Consider the following 21874-nt stretch of genomic DNA (forward strand, 5'->3'; position numbering starts at 1 on the left):
CATTTAACATGTTACCTTAGACCTTGGAGAGCCGCCCAGCTAAGGTACAGCGCCAGAGGCACTAGCAAGTCACAGCCTTCTTAGATCACTTATAAGCCCTCACTTCTGTAATGACCAGATGACCTCTCCCCCAGGGCTGATTAGAGAACCAGTAAGAATTTGAACCATGAGTAATGGCCTAGCACATAGGCAGATGCTCAGCAGTCATCTTCGCCAGTGCGCATTTTCTCCCACTACCACTGGCACAAGCCTGGATCCTGTGTCCTAAGCCTGTGTTCTGGAAAGAGAGAGACCACAGCATTCCACAGAGAAGAGCAAGTGTCCAGACCCAAAGGCATTCAGTGCAGGATGGACCTGAGGTGACAGTTCAGAAGCCCCGCCACTGAGTGATTATTCCAGGTTGGACTAGCTCATTTGGCCATAGGGAGGGGACAGTGTAAAGGGAAGTTGTAGGTACAGCTGTTTTATTTTTTGTACGTGTAAGGTGATCAGCTATCACTGTCCCTGAGACTGTCCATTGCAGTCTCTCATCCAGTGCTTCTTCCTGAGTGGCAGTCGTTTATGCCTACTCTGACACACACAGAAACTGAGACTCCCAGAGTCATGTCACCAAAAGCAAAAAGGCAACTGGGTGGCCTAGGTGCTGCTTTATTGACCTCAGAGCACCCTTTGGGTGCAGTTAAAAAAACAAACATACACAATGAGAACAGAACTGGATCCAGGCTGGTGCCACGTGACCCCAGGAGAATTTCTCCAGTCAAGGTGGATTTATACAAAATGCCAAAGGAAAAAAATGAGTCAATCTGGTGCTGAGTCCAGGAGTAGCCAACTGGCAGAGGAGGAGTTGTTGAGGGAGTGGGCAGGTCATGCCCCTTTCTCGTAAGTGCGAGTGCAAACTGCATTGCAGTGGGTGAGTGTCTGGAAGAAAAGACAGAGTCAGGTTAGGGCAGGAGTGTGGACACAGAAGGTATTGGGAATACTCTCCACTCTGATGGGGAGAGCCCTCTACCTTCATGCTAAAAATTTTCATTTACTGCCTACCTACTATGTGCCAGGTACTTTACATGTAGTTTTTCCTAATGCTTACACCAAGTCTTCCTTTTTTTTGGCCATGTCATGTGGTTTGCGGGATCTTAGTTCCCCAACCAGGGATTGAACCCGGGCCACAGCAGTGAAAGCACCAAGTCCTAACCACTGGACCACCAGGAAGTTCCCCTAAGTCTTTTAAGTTAGGCATTGTAATTCCTCTTGTAGAGATTTGGGGAAATGAGCTTTCAGGGAGGAAGTAACTTGGTCAAGATCCCAGAGTGTTTCTCTTTCCCTTGTACCACTCCACTCCCTTCATCTTTAGTGCCTAAGATGGTGCCTGGCACATAGTAGACCAACAGGTGAATAAAAATGTCCAGAGGCTCTTGCGAAAGGACTTTACTAGGCCACCAACTCTCCATTCTTTCCCTAACTTAGGGTAGTGCCAGGGCCAGAGGCCTGAACCCCCAGCATCCTGCCTGGCATCATAGAGCCAGGCCCATGGTTTCACCATAGCTTAACTGCCCAGTGAGTATTTGGTGCTGCATATCATATTCCCACCAGAGCTAGGTAACTCATTATTAACTCTGCAGGGCCCCCTACCCCGTGTAAGTGCAAGAATGCAGTGACCAGGTTACACTGACCCAAGAAGGTCTGCAGTGAAGATGCTGAGGCGAAAACCTGAGGCCCTACAGAATAAGGAGGCAGAGATCACGGGTGGCTGCTGTCTCCACCCCTGGGGGTGTTCAGTCAAGGCTACATTCTTCAAGTGAAGTCCCCGAGTTTGTCCCTAAACAGACAGATCTGCCAGCTTGTTTGTCATTTCCAACCCAGGCCTTAGGTACTTGTAGTAGGCCAGGCATGGAAAGCTCTGAGAGGAGGTGAGCCTGGAATGAAGTAGAAATGACTGTGCTGCCAGTTGGGGCCCCACCGATCACCAGCCTGCCCCTGCCCAAAGGCTTGGGAGATGGGAGCCTCTCCTATGGGCCTGGAATCAGATTTGGCCAAGCTTTCTACCTCTCCCTGGGGCAAGTCAATGCGGCAATGCAGAGGATGAAACTAAGGCCATGGAGTGCGCCTACTGTAGTGGTCCCACACCAGTGATGGTCTGTGCTCTGCATCCACTGTCTCCTTCAGACTTCCCAGCAGCCCTACAAGGTTAGTGTTATTAACACCCACTTTACAGCTGGACTTGGAGAAGGTGACTTGTCCAAAGTCATGTACCCTATAAGCTGAGATTTAAACCAAGTCCAAAGCCACTACATAGAAAATTCCTACCTAATACCACCCAGGCCTGCCTCCACCCTCCATTGTTCCAGCTTCCATTGGTCCCACTGATGACCTTGGCTTTTCACAATAGGCTTGGCTGAAGGGGCAGTAGAAACGAATTGGGTGAGGCTCCAGAGTTATCCATCTTACCAGGATGAGTTTCCCAGCAACTACTTCCCGCACAAGTGTTGTCTCTTGTCCGTTCCACTTCTGCACGTGGACGAGTTTGCCTCCATCCAGCGTCACAATGGACTGTGGAAAGAGGGTAGAGGCCTGAGCTGAGATCTGAGCTAGGATTGAGGGGCAGGAAGGGGTCTGGTCACTGGGGCCACAAAGGACCCAGCCTCTAACCCAAACTATTGACAATGCTAGGATCAGAGATCAGGCAGCCCACCTCCAACCTAGCCCCATAGGATGTTTAGTTCACCACTGCTGCTTGGCCGGGGGAGGGGCCTTCAGCTGTCGGGTGAGTAGGGAGAGGCAGATAGTACAGTGGAGAGGAACAGCCTGGCTCTGAGAAGTGCCACCAGCCTTCAGGATGGGCACTTATCCCATACTCTAGGTGATGCCCACAGCCCAGTCTCACTAAGATACAGAGTGGGGGGACCAGCCTAATAATGCCTGTGAAAGACTGGTGAGGAGGAGTAATCCTGAGACTCTCCGGCCAAGTGGTGATCACACATAATGTCTAAAAGACCCTTGGGGACGGGAGGTATTGGAAAATTGGACCCTGCCCTGTATTCCTACTCCTCTTGGTCCATATCAAGTGACCCCCTTGAGGTGACGAGTGGGCAGCAACCGCCAGGTCCTGGGCCTGCGGGCCCTTGGAGTGTTCCACAGCCCTGGTCAAATGTCCACTTAATCGTATGGGTGCTGCCAGCCTGCATCAGCTGGCTCTCATTTGGCAACTCTCCCAGGTCTCTCTTCTCTAGAAATTTGGGGGCTCTAAGCCAGGCTAGGGTACCCTGACTGACCAGGGTTCAGTAGAAGAGTCTGCAAAGCCTGTGTGTATGTGCTTTGGGGCCAGTGGGTCGGTGGGTGTGCACCCTTACCACCACCTTCCTCCTCATTCTCATTCCCCTAGCTTTTTGTCCATTCAGAGCAGGTTATGTTTAGCCTAGGCATCCCAGAGAACTACTGTTGTGTTTAACTGGGGTTCTTGCCCTTCAAGAAGGTAGGCTAGTTCAAGGAGGTAAAGGCATGTGGTAGGGCAGGCACCTCTCTCCAAGGTAGGCTGCCATCTTTGGGTACCATCCCATCTCTGCTGCCAGCTTCCTGTATGATCCTGGGCTGGGCTCCAGCTTCCTCCACAGGGAGGAGATTAGACCCTCTCCTCTCCTTGGGAGCAGCTGTGAGGAAGAAGAAACAGCTGAGGAGCTGAATGGAAAGGTCTGGTGGAAAGGTACCGCTATAGGTACACCCTGTTGAGGGCAAAACCCCTTAGTTCTCTCTCTTCCATGCCTGGCTCAGTGGCTGGAAGGCCTGAGGCAAGCTGCCAAGACAGCCACCACCAGGTGACAAGTCCTAGACTGGGGGCAGATGTACTCTCCCTCCCCAGAAGGAGAGGGGCTAAGGCTTGGTGAGAAGACACTATAAACACACCAAAGACAATGCTCTATCCAGAATATAGTTTTTCCTGCCTGTAGGCTGGCAGCATTGGAAATGGTTTCTCAGGGTCACTGGCCAAGCCCTGGAAGTGGAGGCTGGAGAAGAGGAAGCATCTGAGTAGGTCTCAACCTCTTGTCCCCAGCTGTCTCCTTGGCTCCTGAAGGCCAGGATGACCTTTCAGTGGAGGACCTTGACTTCTGGGCATTGTCCCCAAAGCACCTGAGGTCACAGCCATGTCCACATAAGCCCCCATCTATGGAAGGGGAAAGAAAGCCAGAGCTGTTGCATGCCATACACAAGGTCACCCAGCTGGAGCTGGCGTAGACAGTGAGGTCAGACTATCCAGGCTCTGTGCTGCCCGCTCCCAGAGGCTACAGGTAGATGCTTCCCAAGATGGGAGGGAGACTAACATGCATTTAGCACTTGGGACATCCCAGCACTACACAGGCGCCATGGACCTCATTTGCCACTTCAATCCCCCATGATAGCCTACCCCTCAACGTGCAATAATAGGGCGCCACTGTAATCCCTTTCAGGGCCTTCCATTCCCCATGGACCCTTCCTCGACTCACCTTGACCTTCCTGTCATCTGCTGTTGTCTCATCGAACTCCACTCCCAGCTTGAAGCTGACCTCCGTGTTCTTAAAGGTGCTTTGTGTTTTTATGGTGATTGTGTCCCCGTTCACTTCGATGACTGTGGTAGGCTTGGTCACGTTGGCCACCTGCCTGGTAGCAAAACCCACACCTGAGGGCAGAGGGAAGGGTATGAGTATGAGCTGGAGCGAGAGGCAGGGTACAAGGAGCTCAGTGACCAACTCTTAGGCCTGGATGTGGGGAAGGGGGAAAAGAAGGGTGAGAAGTTTCAAAGACTTCGCATGGCTGTTAATTCAGTCTTCCCATTAGCTCTGTGTGGTGAAGAGACATTACTGATCCCATTAGACAGATGAGAAACTTAATGGACAGGCATGTCTCACAGCAAGTCAGTGGCAGAGCTGAGATTAGAATAAGCTACTATTAAGTGCTTTCTGTGTGGTAAAAACTACACGTGTAATCTCATTCAGTCCTTCCAGTCACCCCGAAGGATTGATGCTATTATCTCTATTTTACAGATGCAAAAACTGAGAATGAGTTGAAGCCCAGGGTCCCAAATCTGGAATTCAAATCCAGAATGTTCAACCGCAGAGCTCACTGTACTGCTCGTCTATAAAGGCTGGAGCGCAAGGCTCCCTTCCAGGGCACCTGAGCAGCTTTCAAGGCACAGGCTGAGGGAGAAAGAAGTAAATGTGGACTTTGCCTTCCAGAGCCTATGGACAAGAATTTTCCACCTTTGAAAGTTTTTACCCTGAGATGCACTGGTGCTCTTGTCCCCCATGTATGGTAACAAAGACATTTTCCAAGCCTCTTAACCATGATCTAGGAGGAGGCAAAAGGGAGTGTTTGTCTCAGTGTGCAGATTTAGGAGAGGCCTAAAGTGGCAGGCAGTTAGGACTCCAATCCAGGTCTCCTGGTCTAAGGCTCTGTGGGAACTCCCCTCCTGACCCAAGCATGGCTTCCCTGAGTGCTGCAAGAGAGTGTGGAACAAAGAGCCCTGCAGGTTGTGGCTTTCCTGAGATCTGTCCTTTTGCCTCCAACCTCCCCCTCTGCTCCGAGCAGCCTCTGCTGAGCTGTCCTCCAAGGGCAGAGGCTGTGGTGAGGTGGTGGGTGGAAAGTCTCCAGATGTGCCTGGCTACATGGGTTGTTTTACTTAATGTTTCTTACAGCCCTGAATGGTGGGTTTTATTATCCCCAATTTACAAATAAGGCTTGGAGAGTGAAGTGACTTTTGCCCAAAGTCAAAGGGTTAAGTGGTTGACCTAGATTTGAATTTAGGCTCTAAAACTGTTCACTTTTCCTCCTGGGCCATCCTGCTTCCCAGCATGTACTTCATCTGTGGCCTACGGCCACCAAGTGTGCCTGAGATCACTGGTACTAACTAGGCTGGGCCTCTTTGTCCTCTGAGAACTCTTGGTTTAAAACAAGAGGGGCACAGGCAGCTGTGCTGCTGCTGGCCCACCCTGCCTGGCTACTGAGGGACTTGGCCTTGCCCCCTGTTATCAGAGTGAGTCAGGTCAGTCCCACTCCCCAGCACAGAGCAGGGCCTTGTCACTGCACAAGGAGCTCTGTTTACTTAGGACCTACCCAGAGGTGTGGAGCGTTTGAGGAAGGAAGGCATTGTGGAGTGGGTGAGAGACTCAGCTAAGAGAAAGTTACAGAATTTGGAGTCTTGCGAAGAGATGGGTTCTACTTAGAAACGAAGCTGAAGCTATTTACTGAGAGCTAAGGAAGGTCTTTTCTCCCCCATGGGTATCTCATTTTTTCCATCTGAGGAAGGTCATTTCTCCCCCATGGGTATCTCATTTTTTCCATCTAAGGAAGGTCTTTTCTCCCCCATGCGTATCTCATTTTTTCCATCTGTACAACAGCAGGCTAGTTGGATTCTCAGCCCCCTAACCCAGGTTGGGGCAAAATAAGGGAGCAAGGGTGGTAAGGATGGTATGACTCACTTCAGGGACCCAGGTCTTCAGTTCTAATGTCTGCTGGCAGACACTTGGGAGAGGAACTAGCTATGGGCATTCCACCTTCCCCAACAGCTGCCCCGGGTCCCCTACTTCTCCAAGAATTACTACCTTCCTGGAATCATTGGGCATAATGCTCAGCATAGAGTAGGGGCAGTTGAGCACTTTGGCCTTAAAAGCCAACAGTTGTGGTCCTTATTTCAGCGGTCAGGAACAGGTGGGAGGTGCCTGGAGTGGACCCCCCACCCCTTCTTTGGGTTATCCAGCCCCCCTTCCCTGGGAGGAAGGCATGGAACCTAGCTCAGTCATGAACAACATTCCAGTTTTCGCTATCCTAGCCTGGGGGACCAGGATAATCTCATAGCTGGGGATTCCAGAGAAAGGATATCACCCTCTTTGCCTAGCCCATGTTAGAAGGGGAAGGGCTGAGGTCAACGCTTAGTCAAGCAGTTCTTACCACTCCCACCCCTGGGATCCATAAGGGGAACTGCTCTGGGTTGCCGATCTAGAAATCTAGGCTTTCATATCAGCTCTGCTGTGGAATTGATTTGACAAGTTTCTACTCTCTCTGGGTCTTGACTTCTTCAACTGTTGAACCAAGGCACAGGGACCTCCAAAGTCCTCCTCTGCAAGATTCTTTGCATCTTAATTCTCCCCCATCCCAGCACCACAGCCTCCTAGACCAAAGACCCTCCCTGGCTTTACCAGGTCTTGGCTTTGCTCCAGGCCCCTTTGCTGTACCCCTCCACTAGACACCTCCCCAGTGAGCAGTTATCCTTGGGTTGCAGCTGGTGATGGGGCCTCTTGCCCTACCCTGGTTGGGCAAGGCTGGTTGGTGAGAAAGAGGGCACCCTGCAGCGACAATCCTTTACCCTAACTAACCCAACGTAGAGGGTGAGGGGTTGTTGCTAACTGTGCAGGCCCCTGTCTCAGCTCCTCATATCCTGTTCAGGGCTGTTCCCCCTTCCATCTTCTTCCTCCTGGGGATCCCCTACTTTAGGCCATAGGACACTTCCCATCAATCTGCCCCCTTTCACTGTTCAGTCTCCAGTTCTTAGACCACCCATGCTCCTCTTCTTTTCCTCCCTCCCCTCCCGTTTTATCCAAACCCGCCCCCTACCTCCAGATCAGAAGCCTTTCTACCTCCAGATCAGAAGCCTTTCTACCTCCAGATCAGAAGCCTTTCTACCTCCAGATCAGAAGCCTTTCTTCCCCGAAAGCGCCTCCCTGCCCCCACATCGACCGACACAGCTGCCTCCTTGAGCCTCCTTGCCTGGGAATCCCTCTTGCCAAGTTCAGAACATGAAAGCCCCCTCCCCGGAATTCCCTGGCGGTCCAGTGGTTAGGACTCTGCGCTTCCACGGAAGGCGGCAGGGGTTCCATCCCTGGTCGGGGAACCAAGATCCTGCGTGCCGTGTGCCGTGTGGCGAGCGCGGAACTAGAAGAAACCCCTCCCAACAGGCCTCGCATGCCCTAGCGCAGGCTGCCACCTTCTCCGCATCCCCGGGTTCCACAACTTTTACCAGGAGGGATGCAGCAGGCGTGCAGGGTAGGTAGCCACAGCTGGAGCGCTGCTCCGACCCGGCACGCGGCCAGCCCATCCCCAGCCCAGCATCCCGAGCCGCCCTCACCGATTGACTTCATGTAGTCATCGAAATTCTTGCTGTCCACTAACTTCCAGGTGCCCACGAAGGCGTCCACCATGGTGAGGCTGGGCTAGGCTGAGAAAGAGACGACAGAGCACGCGTGCAAGGATTCCGCGACCTGCGGCTCCCAGCCCGCGCTGCAGCTTTAAAAGGCCCTTGCATCACGTGACGGGGCGTGGCCCACACCCCGCTTCCGAAATAGGAAGCCCCAGGCAGGCGCTAGCTAGCCTGGGGCTGGCTGCCCATCCCCCAACCCGCCGGGGGGAGGGGGAAGGGGCACCCGGTGGCGCCCGGCTCGCCTACGTCAGCGCGGGTCCCGGGGGTCCGAGTCCCTGCCCCGGGCTGGTAGGACCTACTTCCTTCCCTGGCCTCAAGGCGCTCTTCAGAATCTAAAAAGAAAACAGTTCGGGGCACGGTGCCCGTGAGCTGGGGCGCACGCCAGGGACATCTTCCCTCCCCTGGTCCCTCCCCGAGCTTGAGGTCAGAACAGAGATGAGAGTCTAGAGGAGAAAGGAAACTTTTGGGCTGATGCCCACGCCGGGAAAGCTCTGGCCGACTCTTCGCGGCGCAAGCATCTCGGTCTTCATTTTACAGGTGACGGGTCCAGGGCTCAGAGGGGGAGTGACAAGGTCGCAGGAAATAAAGAGTGAGTTGGAGTCCAGATGGCGAGCCTGGTCTAGCCGGCCCCAGACCCTGCGCTCTGCCGCCTCTCCCCACTGCCCGGTGGAGGGGAGCGTCTCCGCGGGCAGCGAGTGCCCTCCGCCTGCGCCGGGCAAAAGCGTGACCCTTCCCGTCGCGTCGCGCCGCGCCTGCTCCTCACGTGCTCGCCCCTGCCTACGGAATGTCTCCCGCGCTAGCCTTTCCCTCCTGCGGTCCAACTACCCCTCCACCGTGCCATGCGCCAGGCTTTTCTGACCTCTACGCACAGCTCCGAGCGTTTGCTCCGGTCGGCCGTTCCCTCCTCACCCGCCTTCAGAAATTCTGTCCTTCCAGCCAGCTCTTCAAGGCTCAAGGACAGTTCCCCGTTCTGCCTGACTGCTGCGGGCCCCACCTGCTGCCCTTCTCTGACCTCTGCACACTGGCAGGCAACCGGCACTTTCAGAGACCGGCAGTCACCTACCTTGTTTGACACTTCAGTTTCCGAAGCACTTTTAATAACAATCAGATCCACCTTGTATTGCTGTTTATTGCATGCTGAGGGCTTTCAGTGCATTGTCTTATTGAACTTTTTAAACAAAGTCCCTGAAGCAGGTGTTATTATTATCCTTTTTACAGATGAGCATAGTTGAAGCTTAGAGGAACCCATTCATTTCTTAATCCAGCAGTTATTAAAGCACCTACTTTGTGCCAGGCCCTGGGCTAGGCTCTGGAAAGACAACCACGAACAAGACACACGCTCATGAAGGAAGACACAAAACATAATGGAGTGGTGCCCAGCTGAACTCGGGCCCGCAGAGGTCCTCACAGAGGGGCCCAGGAGGGGCCCGCCAGCTCTGCCACACATGTATCAATACAGAGTGGTGGGCTGCCTCCCTGTACCTCTGTTTCTCCATGTGGAAGTAGAGAACATCTGCTCCCTTCCCCTAACTTTCTGGGAAGAAGGCCAGGGAGGAAGAGCCCTCTCTCTCCCAAGGTCTTGGTTCTTTTGGACAGGTCCACTTGCCAGAAGACCAAGGGGGCTTATTTCTGCCAAAGCTGCAGGACAGGCCTCAGGGCTGGGCACAGAGCCCTAGTGACCTCACTGCCAGAGCAGGTACAGGGGGAGGAGGGGGATGGGATAGTTTCTAACTCAAGGGCACAACCTTTAGACACAGGGCCTCCTCCTCTCTCAAACGCTGAGTGGCTGGAGGGCCAGGGACCAGAGCGCTCTCCCTACATGGTCTTTATAAAGCAGTGCTGGAGAGCTGGGGCTGGGCTAACAGCTGCTGGCAGATAGATGTGGGTTTTAGTTCTGATTCCAGTGGGTACTAGCCGTGGCTGTGGGCAGCTCACTTAAACCACTCTGAGTCTCAGTTTCATCTCGAAAATGGAGGAAATGACAATATTTACCGTATAGAGGTATTGGGAGATCAAATGAGATAATGCATTTAAAATGCTGTACAGCGGTTAAGAATCCGCCTGCCAATGCAGGGGACACAATGTTCAAGCCCTGGTCCAGGAAGATCCCACGTGCCGCGGGGCAACTAAGCCCGTGCGCCACAACTGCTGAGCCTGCGCTCTAGAGCCTGCAAGCCACAACTACTGAGTCCGCATGCTACAACTATTGAAGCCCCTGCACCTAGAGCCCCTGCTCCACAACAAGAGAAGCCACCGCAACGGGAAGCCACACACCACGACAAAGAGAGTAGGCCCAGCTCGCCGCAACTAGAGAAAGCCCGCGTGCAGCAATGAAGACCCAATGCAGCCAAAAATAAATAAATTAAAAAAAAAATTTTTTTTAATGCTGAGCAAGGTAGATTGAATAGATGTTTGCTTGCTACTGCTCCTGTTATTATCTCCATGGATAGTGCAGGGCTCCTAAGACCTGGTATCAGCTCTGCCTCTCACCTGCTGGGCCACCCAAGGCAGATTGCTTTGCTTCTCTAATTAGCTTTCTTATTTCTAAGACAGGATTAGAAACCGCTGTGGCTGTGAGGAAGTGGTATAGAGATCTTCAGGGTGGGCTGAGGGGGACGCTGCAGAAAGTCCTTTTTTTTTTTTTTTTTTTTTAAATAGCAACTTTCTTTTTTTTTTTTTAATTTATTTATTTATGGCTGCGTTGGATCTTCGTTGCTGTGCGCGGGTTCTCATTGCGGTGGCTTCTGTTGTTGCGGAGCACGGGCTCTAGGTACACAGGCTTCAGCAGCTGTGGTTCGAAGGCTTTAGGGCACAGGCTCAGTAGTTGTGGCACACGGGCCCACCTGCTCCGCGGCATGTGGGATCTTCCCGGACCAGGGATCGAACCCATGTCTCCTGCATTGGCAGGCGAATTCTCAACCACTGCGCCACCAGGGAAGCCCCAGAAAGTCCTTTTGCTTCCTCTCTGGGGCCCTGCCTAAGTTGAGCAGCATGGTGCTTTGAGGAACTCTAGACAAACCCCAGACCCACTATTCTCGCTGCCCTAACCCCATCTCCCCACCACGCTCAGACCTGGCTCACCAAAGTTGACGCCTAGCCGCACCCTATCTCCTTTCCATGTGACTTTTATCCTTATCCCTCTAGGTATTTGCAGCCTTTTCCTCATCCCTCTGATTACCTGCACCCTCCCTGCCCTTTTATGCTCACTACCTTTGGGGAAAGAGGGGCAAGAGGAAGGAATGTGAGCCCTGTTCCTTCTCCTGTCCCCCTTTCTTGCCCTTGGTAGATCCAGATGTGGATTTAACATCTAGCAAGCAGCAAGACCAGTCCCTGCCAAGAGCAGTACCGCCCCAGCCCTCACCCTATAGTGATGTCACTGTACTATGTTTCCACGGCAACCACAGGCTGGAAAGATAGAGAGACGAGTAACCAGGAGAGAGCCAATGAGATGGGCTGGCAGCACCGGATGATCCGTGGGGCCATGGGGAGGCAGGGAGAGGGAGGCCTACTCAGCATGTTCAGCTGTTCCCTGGACCTCCCTGCCATCTGGACGCCTCCACTAGGGGATGTGCCGCTGGAGCGGGGGAGGTATGAGAGGTAGAGGCCAAAGAAACTGAGCTTGGAGGTCCGCTGACCCAGGGACTTGGAAACCTCCCTTTACCCCTTCAGGGGCTAAGTCTATGGATGCTGACCCCCCTCACCCCACTCCCAATACCTGCAACTGGGAGTTTTTCTCTTTGGTTAGTTAAGGGGGTGGGGCTCTCTGTCTCTGCCTGCCAGGGAATCAAGTCTTAGCCCTTCTCGCCACACCCTCCCCCCTCCCTTGGTGCATGTTCTATTCAGAAGCAGTATCTTTGGAAAGAGTCCTGGTTCTAAATCCCAAGCCGGACTTCCCTGGTGGCCAGTGGTTAAGAATCCACCTTCCAATGCAGGGGACGCAGGTTCCATCCCTGGTTGGGGAACTAGGATCCCACATGCGGTGGGGCAACTAAGCCCATGCCCAGCAACTAGAGAGCCCGCTGCTGCAACTACAGAGCCCGCACGCTCTGGAGCTCATGCGCCACAACGAGAGAGAAGCCCGTGCACCACGGTGAAGGGCCCGCGTGCTTCAGCGAAGATCCCGTGTGCCACAACTGAGACCCGACACAGCCAAAAATCAATCATCAATCAATCCCAAGCCTGCCACTTACTAGCTAGAGGCCCAGAGCAAGTGCCTTCCCCCTTCTGAGGCTCCTTTCCTCCCAAATGGAGGTAGGCCATCTACTTCTCCGAATTGTCATGAGGATTGAAAGAGATAACATATGGAAAGCCTAACAATGAATGGTGACCCCCTTCTCCCTTCCGGGTCCCCTCCCCAGGGCAGTTGACCCAGCAGTGCCCAAGAATGAGCCAAGGCCCCTCGAGACCCTGAACCAACAGAAGAGGATCCAAATATATCTCCTCCTCACTGACGTCACTGAGTGCCTTCAGATGCTGCAGAGAAGTTTCCTCATCTCTCCCTTTCTCTTCAAATAAACTGAGCATTCCTATGCCCAGCGCTGTGGGGACCCACTGACAGAACAGGAGAGACACAGCCCTGCGCCCCCTGAGCTCACAGTGTGCGGGGATTGCAGCCACAGTGGGTGGAACGGAGTGTTCTTTCTGTCACTAGGAAATCGCTTCCTCGTTCCCCCAGAGTTCTAGATGCTGTGGGTCTGAGAGAACAAATGATGGCAAAAGATAGAGGCTTGCTCAACACCGGTTTGCTTCTGCGAAACGGCTGCCTGTGGCAGAATGCTCCCTGGAAGGAGAACAGTGGCTCTCCTTACAGGGAGGCGTGTGGGGTGGGGTGGGTGAGGGCAGCTCCTAGTGAAGGGCAGTCACCCCTCCTTCCCAGAAACCGGCTGTGCGCCCTGTTGCTGACGGAATCAAGCCCAAACTCTTTAGCCTTGTCTCATCTGTTTCGTTAGACCAATTTATTACTGAAATCCTGCTCCAGGAAGAGTGCCTGGCAGATAGCAGGCATGAATGAATGACTACTGAATGCTGAAGGAGTGAATGAGCATATTGAATGTGCAAGTGAACGAGTGAGTGAGTGAATCTATCTATACCTCCGCAGCTTTAGGGGCTCTGGAGTGAGACTCACTTGGGTTGCGGTCCTGCCCCCGTTACTTACCTCCTAGCTGTGTGACCTCGGGCAAATCATGATCTCTCTGGGTCTCCATTTCTCCATCTGAGAAAAGCACAACACAGTCCCCACCCAGCCGACCTCCTAAGGACTCTGGGAAGATAAAGAAGCAGGGTGAGGGAATGCAGCACAAAGGTTAATTGTCTCTCTTCTCAGCCTACTTCCCTGGCTGCCCCTGACCCTCAGTGCAAGACCCACACCCCTTTCACCACAGCCTCACGGCCCCCGTGCTCTGGCCCCCACCTGCCTCTCCAAGCTCTCTACGCTGCAGCCATTCTGCCCTTTTTGTGCCTTGAAGGGGTGCCGTGTTTCTCGCTTGCTGTCTGCCTAGAATATTCTTCCTTCCCCGGCCCTACTCTTTTAATTAACTCCTGTTCACTTTTCAGCTTTCAAGCCTAGCTCTCCCTTCCAACAGGAAGCCCTGAATCTCCCTGTCATAGCACTTGTCCTGTTTTCATGGGGTCCATTAGTTTCAGAGTCTGTCTTCCTATTACACCAGAAACCCTGTGAGGGCTCCCCGCTGTGCCCACAGGGCCTGGTGCAGGGCTGGGCATGGATTTGTAGAGGCGACAAGTAGTCTCTCTCAGCAAAGAAAGCCACTTGTCCTCATCAGTGTTCTCTCTGTTTGAAAAGTACCCTCCCCCGCCCCTGCCCTTGTCTACTGCTCTCAACTTTCTTCCTGCCAAAGTATCCCATCTCCTGTCCTCCTTCTCATTCCATCCCTGAGGGCCGTTTTCCGGTGTAGAGTGGGGACCCAAGTACTCTCAGGGGAGAATCGCCCTCTGGGCACGTAGGTGTAGCCTGAGTCTCTTTGGGGACAGGGCGGTTCCCAGGAAATAATCAGACCAGATCCCAGACTTGGGGCTGCCCCTGGCTCCTTCCCCAAACTACTCCTCTATCAAATGAAAAATTTGCCTCTGAAAAATTACAGATGATATTGGAATTAAGTAAGGTATAATTAGAAAGGTAAACCTGTGCTTACAAAACAGCACCTCATACCACCCTGAGTTCTGGGTCACGTTCGTGTGCCATGTGACCTGGCACCAAACAGATGGTTCAATGGTCACTCCCTCGAGTACACTTCATTCAGGACTAGCTTGCCTAAGATTCTGGAAAGTTTCAGGTAGCTCCAGGAGGCTCAATGAACCTTGTTGGTGTGGACACGTGACCGCTTGTGTATCCTTAGGTGAGGAGAGCTGGCAAACCATGGCAGGGGGCCTGGCAGGGAGCTGGTGTTGGCCTGAAGCGTCTGGGGCCAGGCGTGTTCCAGGAAGCAGACACAGAGCCAAGGCTGTCAGCCTGGCTTGGGCTTTTTTAGGGGCCTGGGATCTTGGTGTTGGCTGGGTGTCAGTGGGGGGTAGCATCCCCAGGCTCTGTAGTAAACAGAGACACTGGATAGGAAAAGGAAAGAGTCATCTGCAGGAAGGACTGGGTTGGCTGGGGGACAGCCAGGACTGGAGTCCACGGTGAGAGATTTCCCCTTCTAGGCTTCAGTGGTGGCAAGACCAAGAATTAGAAGGCTGGGATCAGACAGAATCAGCAGGGATGTCGGATGAGCAAGGTTGTCTTCCCCGCAATGGGATCGTCCAGTGCAGGGGTAAGATGAGCCCAGGGTGGCGTCAGGAACCAAGGGCTGGCTCTTCATGTCACCTTCTCCATGTGATGAACCAGTGTATGAGCTGTCGGGGGCAGGGGGCTTGATATGGAAAGACCCCTGGCAGGCAGTTGAGAGATATGATACCAGCTGTGTGAACTTGGCCAGTCAGTCTCTGTTCCGGGGTTGTTGGAAGGGACAAACAAGATTGTGGGTGTTGAGAATCTTTGTATGCTATAAAGTGTGGTGCAGAAAATGATCGCTAAGATCGATGCAGCCCTTACCAAGTGCCAAGTGCTGGACTTAACAGTTTTCTGTCTTTCAACTCTTATAATCCTAACAGTAACCCAGTGATACTGTCCCCGTCACCCGTTTACACGTGAGAGTGAAGACTCGGACCCGGGCAGACTGGCTCTAGAGTTTGTATGGCTTAACCACTATTCTACATTACCTTTCCCCATGACCATCTTCACCCTGTGTTGTTCTGCGACCTTGGGCCAGTCTCTTCCCTTCAATGTCCCCAACTCCATGTTGGGGGTTGGGCCAGACGAGCTCTTTAATCCTTCAAGCTTTGGCAGTTGGTGGTTCTGGAAGGGAACTTCCAAGTGGGGAAGAGGGTGAGGTGGGGCGAGAGCGAGGAGAGGACAAATTTTTCCAGCATCTCTGCCCCAACCCAGCCCCTCCTTAGTGGGTAGATTGGCAGGCTCCCCTTTGCCCTACAATTATGGGGCCAAGGGAGCAGGTGATGCTGAGCACCAGCCTGAAATACCCACTGGTCACTGGGGGTCACTGAAATCTGAGTGCCAGGACACCCGACAACAGGCGGTCAGGGCCTAGAGGGTAGCAGGGCCGCAGCCTGCTGGAGCCACACCTCTTCGTTCCTACCCACCCACCCTGGGCTCCCGTCTCCTCACTCAGGGTCAGTTTATCTGGGCACCAGGCCTGCTCTGGGCCCTGAGATAGGGCTATTTCTAGATGTTCTCCTTGTCTCCTTTGCCTGGGCCTTCAGCCAGCTCAGGTCACCCACGTAGACGCCCCCCCACCCCCACCCCGCACACACACACACACAGAGTGTCCTTTTCTCCCTCTCACTCACCGCCACTGACTTGGTGCCTGGCCCTGTGCAGGGTACTGACAACCAACAGATATCTCACATTTGACTCTCACTCTTTTGAGAGATGGGAGAAGTGGATGCGTCTACAGATGACAATGCAGAACAGCTATCACTGTCCCAGGGGGCTGTACACAGACCGTGGGAGACCAGAGGAGGGAGCTGCTCGTTCTGCCAGGAGGGCCAGGGAAGGCTTCACATAGAAGATACCCTTTGGGCAGAGTCTTGAAGAGCACCTCAGAGTCTGCTGTGTGTGGGGAGAGGAATTGGGAAGGCAGAGGAAGAGGGGATAGTTAAGCAAAGATGAGATTTTCCTGCTGATTCATCTGGGAGGAGGGCAGAGGATAGAAGTGGCAAGTGATGAGATTGGGAGTATAGTTTAGGGCCAGACACGAAAAGGCCTTGTCCATCACGGAGGAGGTGGCCTTTCTTCTGAAGGAATGGGGAGCCACGGAAGGTTTGGGGCAGGGCAGCACCATGATGTGACTTGTGTTAAGGGAAGAGTTTTCTGGCTCTCGTGGAGGCTGGACCGGAGACTGGTTAGGAGGCTGTGGCAGCTGTCCCAGTCTGCTCACCCACGCCTGCAGCCAGCAGGAAGGGGAAAAGGGGAGGTGACACACCTCTCCAAATGAAAGGCATGACCTGGCAGGTGCACACGTCTCCTCTCTTGGCCATAAATTAGCCACACATCCACATGCAAGCGAGTCTGGGGAACATGGTCATTATTCTGGACTGCCTGTTGGTCTAGAAAAAGGAGAGAATGGATATCAGGGGACCAGAGGTCTCTGACACAGTGGTTAAAAGCCTCTCTCTGAAATCGGACTTCCTGAGTTCAAGTCCTGCCTTACCACTTACCAGCCGTGTGGGCAGGTTACTTGCCCTCTCCGTGCCTCATTCACCTCACCTGAGGGTACAATGAGCTAACACACCAAGTGTTAGAGTGGAGCCTGGTACATAGCGAGGCCCAGAACTGTCTTTGGCTTCTGAGAGTAGGGGTTGTTTTGGGGACACGTGCTGCCTGAGTCCCCTGGCAGAACTGAGGCACCCATGGGGGCTTATGTATGGCTAGGGCACCCAGGATTATTTAGCCCCTTCCCTTAAACCCCATGGTTTAGCTGAGGCAGAGAATGCTGGGAGCAGGGCATGGGGGTCCTGGGAAAAGAAAGGTCAATTTTGGAGGGAATTCGAGAATACGTGGCCCAAGGAAAAATACCCCTGGACCCAGGAGCTTCGGAGGCAGTCCAGCCCGGAACCCCTTCCACTCTCAGGAGAGCAGATCTCCCAGAACCAGGAGGTGGTTAGTTTTGAGTCAGGGGCCCTTGAAGCAGGGCTCAAGCGATCAGACTCATAGCTGCTGTGTGACCCCAGGCTTCCAGCCATTATTGCCCCTCTCCTGACCTGGGTCTTCCCATTTGGAAGCTGGGGATCACTTATTCCTACCTTCCTGCCGTGTGACTGTGAAGATTAGAAGTCAGTCCTGGCTCTGGAATTGGTTGCACCTGCAAGGCTGAGCACCTGGAGGGATGGGTTGCTGCGGACGACAGTGCGCCCCCTCCTGGGAAGGCGGAGCATTGCAGCTCCGTCCTGCTGTGCCACCGACCTTCTCCCTCGTTTGGCCTGTGTTCCCTTTCCCAGGCTACTGGCTGTGAAACAGGGTGAGATAAGTGCTGATGTGGGAGGGAGAGGAGAAGAGCCTAGAAAGATTGCGGTGGGAGGGAGGAGTGGGGAGAAGATATAGCAACTGCAGGAAAAAGGCAGAGGGGTAAGATTGAGGGCTCGTGAGCAGGGATGAGAAGCTTAGCGTGAGTGGAGAGGTGTTTAGAGTTAGCTTTGAAGGGACCCGTTCTCCCCATATTCAGGCCCAGATGTGGAGCTTGCTGAGGGCAGGCACTGTGCCTCATTCATCCTTCTGTCCCCTTCCAGGACACCGCATAGGCCCCCACAAAAACAGGTCAGCTATCAGAGCTCGTTGGTTGACTCACGCCCCACCCGAAGCCTTCGTGAAGTCCCCTTCCTCCCAACCAGACTCCGCTTCAGGGAAGATCTGAAAGGCAGCCCTGGGAGGAAAGAGGTGCCCTGGGAGACAGGAGACTGGGTCCCAGGCCAGGAGCCCTTGTTGCCTTGCTCTGTGACCTGGAACAAAGCACATGCCCTCTGGGCCACTCTCCCCATCTGAATAGCACGAGGGGGCACTGTGGTTTGAGAGCCATTGTACACAGAGAATCCCGCCTTCACACGAATTCTTAGGCGGAAGTCCAGGAGGTGAAACAAGCAAAAGGGAGCCGCACTGCTGAAGCCAGGAAGGGGCCTGGAATCTACTAGTGTGCTCTAGGGGGCCAGCAAGGCCAGTGTAAAGAGTGCCAGGATGGACACTTGGATCTCTGGGCCTGGCAGGCCTGCCTGTTCTTTCTGCAGCTTGGGGGTGGGGGCGGGGATGGTGGTGGGCAGATGAGTATCTAAGCAGCTTTGGCGAAGAGCAGGCAGAGCCTTTCCCCGGGTTGCCCTTCGCTCACTGGGAACTGGCCCTGCCCACCCACAGTAGTTCCCTCTGGGGTCCCTGGGCTGGAGGGAGGGACCCCAGACTGAGCCCTCAGATTCCAGGGCCTCTGGGTGCTTAACAGGGTTTGGAGTCCTGAGTAGGAGGATGAGGAGGGGGGAAATGAAGGGGAACTGCAAGATTTGGTGTCAGGAGGCTCCTGCCAGCAGGTTAAGTGGTCTGGAGCAGCCACTGCCCCTCTCTGGGTCCCAGTTTCCCTGTCTGTACAATGAGGGATGAATGCAGTGATATCTTCAAACCCTTTGTCACTTGTGACTGGAGGAAAGATGGGGGTGGGGTTGGAGATTGTGCTGTCATGCTGAGTTTCCCAAGAGAGATGGAATCCTGCTTGGAATTCAGAGGCAGTGATGGTGGGTGTGGCATCAGAGGCATGGAGGGGGTGAGGTGGGCTGGCAGGAAGACTGACTTTGAGCCTGGGCTCTGCCACTAAGCTGGTGTGTGTTGTCCCCTCTCAGGACCACGCTTTCCCCATCTGTCTAAGGGGACCAGGTGCTCCCAGATCCAGGATTCAGTGAATTTCTGGAGTCAGACCGGGACAGGGGTCTGGAGCAGGCCCAGGGCCAGGGTTCCATTTTGCAGAGCTGGGAATGGCTGTCATCAGCCGTGGGAACCTGAGAGTCAGGAAGGATACAAGTGCCAAAAGGACCTTAGGGGTCATAACACCCAACAGAAGGGCAGCCAGTTGCCCAAGGTCCCAGAATGGGCTGGGGGCAGAGCCAGGCCCAGAACCAGGACTCCTGACTGCCCGTTTCCTCTTTTCCTCACAAGAAGCCCTGATTGTGAGGTACAGGAGCAATCCGGGAAGGCGGGGAGACTGACTCCTCCCTGATCCCTGGGGTCAGGGAGGACAGAGGTGACATGTGTGGACATTGTGGTGACCAGTGTTAAGCCCAGCTAGCATGGCTTCCTCTCCTCTCTCCCTGGGGCTGGTGATCTGGGAGGCTTCCATTGCCTTTCCTATTTTCCTGCAGGGCGAGGGGTGCAGTGGGGCATTGGGGTTTTGCAGAGACAGAAGGGTCCTGATTGGGGGGGGGTGAGGCTGGGCTGAGGGGTGCAGGGAAGAACTGAAGACAGAGGCTATTCCCCGTGTCTGGGGTGGGGTGGAGTACTGCCTTGTAATTTCTGGAATTCCTGCAAAGACCAGCATTCTAGTCCCCAAGTCCAGAGGAAGAGACATGCACAGGCTGGGACCTGGGACCTGGGTCCTGGGACCCTTTGCTGCAGCGCTTGCACTTGTACAAACGTCTCCTGGAGCAACAAAATACAAAGAAACAAATAACAGTGTACATGCTTGCAGTTGGGGCAAATTATAAACAGCAAGATACAAAAAGACCAAAAACTCAATGGCTACTTCTGAGGTGTCAGGAGCAAAAGCAGGGCGCTGTGCATGATCCCTGCACACAGCTCCACCAAGGGGGTGGGGAGACCACCCAAGCCCCACTCTGGTCTGACCCATGAACCCCCCCATACCCTCACCCCGCTTAAAGGACCAGCTCCTTCCCCCTCAACCCCACAACCCCCGCCCCCAGGGAGCGACCAAGGGAACATGTTACTTGTTTTCTCTCCCTCTTATTTTTCTTTTTTAATTAATTAATAATTTATTTTTGGCTGCATTGGGTGTTTGTTGCGGTGCGCGGGCTTCTCATTGTGGTGGCTTCTCTTGTTGCGGAGCACGGGCTCTAGAGCGCAGGCTTCAGTAGTTGTGGCTCGCGGGCTTAGTTGCTCCGCGGCATGTGGGATCTTCCCGGACCAGGGCTCAAACCCGTGTCCCCTACGTTGGCAGGTGGATCCTTAACCACTACGCCACCAGGGATGTCCCTTTGCTCCCTCTTGCTGCAGCATGAGTCCCAATAAAGCCTTGCCTGAATTTCTCTTATCTCTGGCCTCTTATCATTTCTATTGATGAAACAGTCCAGGAACCTGGGTCAGTAACACAACTGCATGTGACCTCACATACACACCCAGACACCTACTCACATAGCCCCGCCCCTTGACTGGTGACATAATTGGTGGGGCCCAGTGCAAAGTGGGCCCCTTGTTTAAAAATTATTAAGAATTTCAAGGTGATGACAGCAAGCATTAAACCAAGAGTGAGGCCTTTGTGAGTGCAGGGAAGCTGACCGCACCCCCTAGACCCACCACCACTGAGGCACACGCTCCCTTCCCTCCAGAAACACACAACTAACTACACCAGCCCCTGGGTTCCTGGAGCCTCACACCCAGCCAGAGCCCCTCTCAGCTGGGCAGGTCCAGCTTCCCCTCATCTGGGGTGCGAGATCTCTCCCTCTTACTCAACAAAACTGCCCCCTTACACACACCACCCTGCCTGCTGGCTTGTGGGTGAATGATAGAGGAGAGGGCGATGCCAACTCCTCCACCCATTATGCGTGCCAGCCGGCAGGGACGCAGCTGACAGTGAAATGCCAATAATAATATACCTAACACTTGTTGAACATTTACCATGTGCTAGGCACTTCTAACACTTTATAAATATTAACTCATTTAATCCTCACAACTTTATGAGAGGTATTGTAAGTTATGGCCACTTTACAGATAAGGAGCCTGAGGCGCAGAAAAGTTGAGTCACCTGCCAGATCACACAGCTAGAAAGGGAACTGGGATTTGAACCCAGGCTGTCTGCTCCAGAGAGCCTTCTCTGTCGGTTGTTGCCATGGCGCTGGACCAGGAATGTATCAGGCACTGTGGACCCAGACCTCGCAGGGCCTCTTGTGAAATGAAGAAAAAAGATGATTAATGCAGCTTCACCTTGACTGGGATCCATGGACAACCCCAGGAGTCCCAGGATGGTCAGCAGACTGCAGAAACACAGAAGATTGTCTTTATTACAGTCTTAATATTTAGAAGATATATGAGCTAGAGACATATTCATTTTTTATCTTTTCAGAAACAAAAATGTCATATATGTAATGAAGGCATTTTCACTGACAACTGTGTACATGGTTGGATCATGGACAGTCCACATGGTGGCCAGTTATCTAGAAGACTTTCTCACGAACTGGAATGAAGGGAAACCTGCCCTGTCAGCAAGTCCTGTTCATCCAACTGGCCTCCTTTAATATCATAGACCAGACTTCCCTGGTGGCGCAGTGGTTAAGAATCTACCTGCCAATGCAGGGGACATGGGTTCGATCTCTGGTCCGGGAAGATCCCACATGACACGGAGCAACTAAGCCCGCGAGCCACAACTACTGAGCCTGCTCTCTAGAGCCCGCAAGCCGCAACTACTGAAGCCCGCATGCTACAACTAGGAGCCTGCGTGCCAC

The 21874-nt window shown here is 53.6% G+C and overlaps 1 protein-coding gene across 6 annotated transcripts; it reads right to left on the bottom strand.

The window, feature by feature from the left end:
• Window positions 1-601: 601 nt before the first annotated feature.
• On the bottom strand, window positions 602-9117 carry FABP3 (fatty acid binding protein 3). Of its 6 annotated transcripts, XM_032643916.1 has the most exons (8): window positions 9021-9117; window positions 8461-8493; window positions 8090-8179; window positions 4476-4648; window positions 4033-4156; window positions 3514-3644; window positions 2446-2547; window positions 602-918 (listed from the first exon to the last, which is right to left on the bottom strand). In XM_032643916.1, exons 3-8 carry the CDS (start codon window positions 8160-8162, stop codon window positions 865-867), a joined length of 657 nt encoding a protein of 218 aa, XP_032499807.1. In that variant the 5' UTR covers window positions 8163-8179; window positions 8461-8493; window positions 9021-9117; the 3' UTR covers window positions 602-864. The 6 variants fall into 6 exon arrangements, 5 of the variants coding, with proteins under 5 accessions (XP_032499807.1, XP_032499816.1, XP_032499822.1 ...); XM_032643925.1 differs by lacking the exon at window positions 9021-9117 and having other exon boundaries at window positions 8461-8890; XM_032643931.1 differs by lacking the exon at window positions 9021-9117 and having other exon boundaries at window positions 8408-8493.
• Between the last annotated feature and the right edge of the window lie 12757 nt (window positions 9118-21874).

Source organism: Phocoena sinus, chromosome 1 (assembly GCF_008692025.1).
Source record: "Phocoena sinus isolate mPhoSin1 chromosome 1, mPhoSin1.pri, whole genome shotgun sequence".
NCBI lineage: Eukaryota > Metazoa > Chordata > Mammalia > Artiodactyla > Phocoenidae > Phocoena > Phocoena sinus.

Bases quoted from the DNA above. Each gene is read 5' to 3' on its own strand.
- FABP3 (XM_032643916.1), bottom strand. From the start codon at position 8,162: ATGGTGGACGCCTTCGTGGGCACCTGGAAGTTAGTGGACAGCAAGAAT. The intron at 4,649-8,089 runs GTGAGGGCGGCT...CTCTGCCCTCAG, and splicing joins TGACTACATGAAGTCAATCG to GTGTGGGTTTTGCTACCAGG. The intron at 2,548-3,513 runs GTGCCTGCCCTA...CTCTTTCCACAG, and splicing joins GCAGCCTACCTTGGAGAGAG to TCCATTGTGACGCTGGATGG.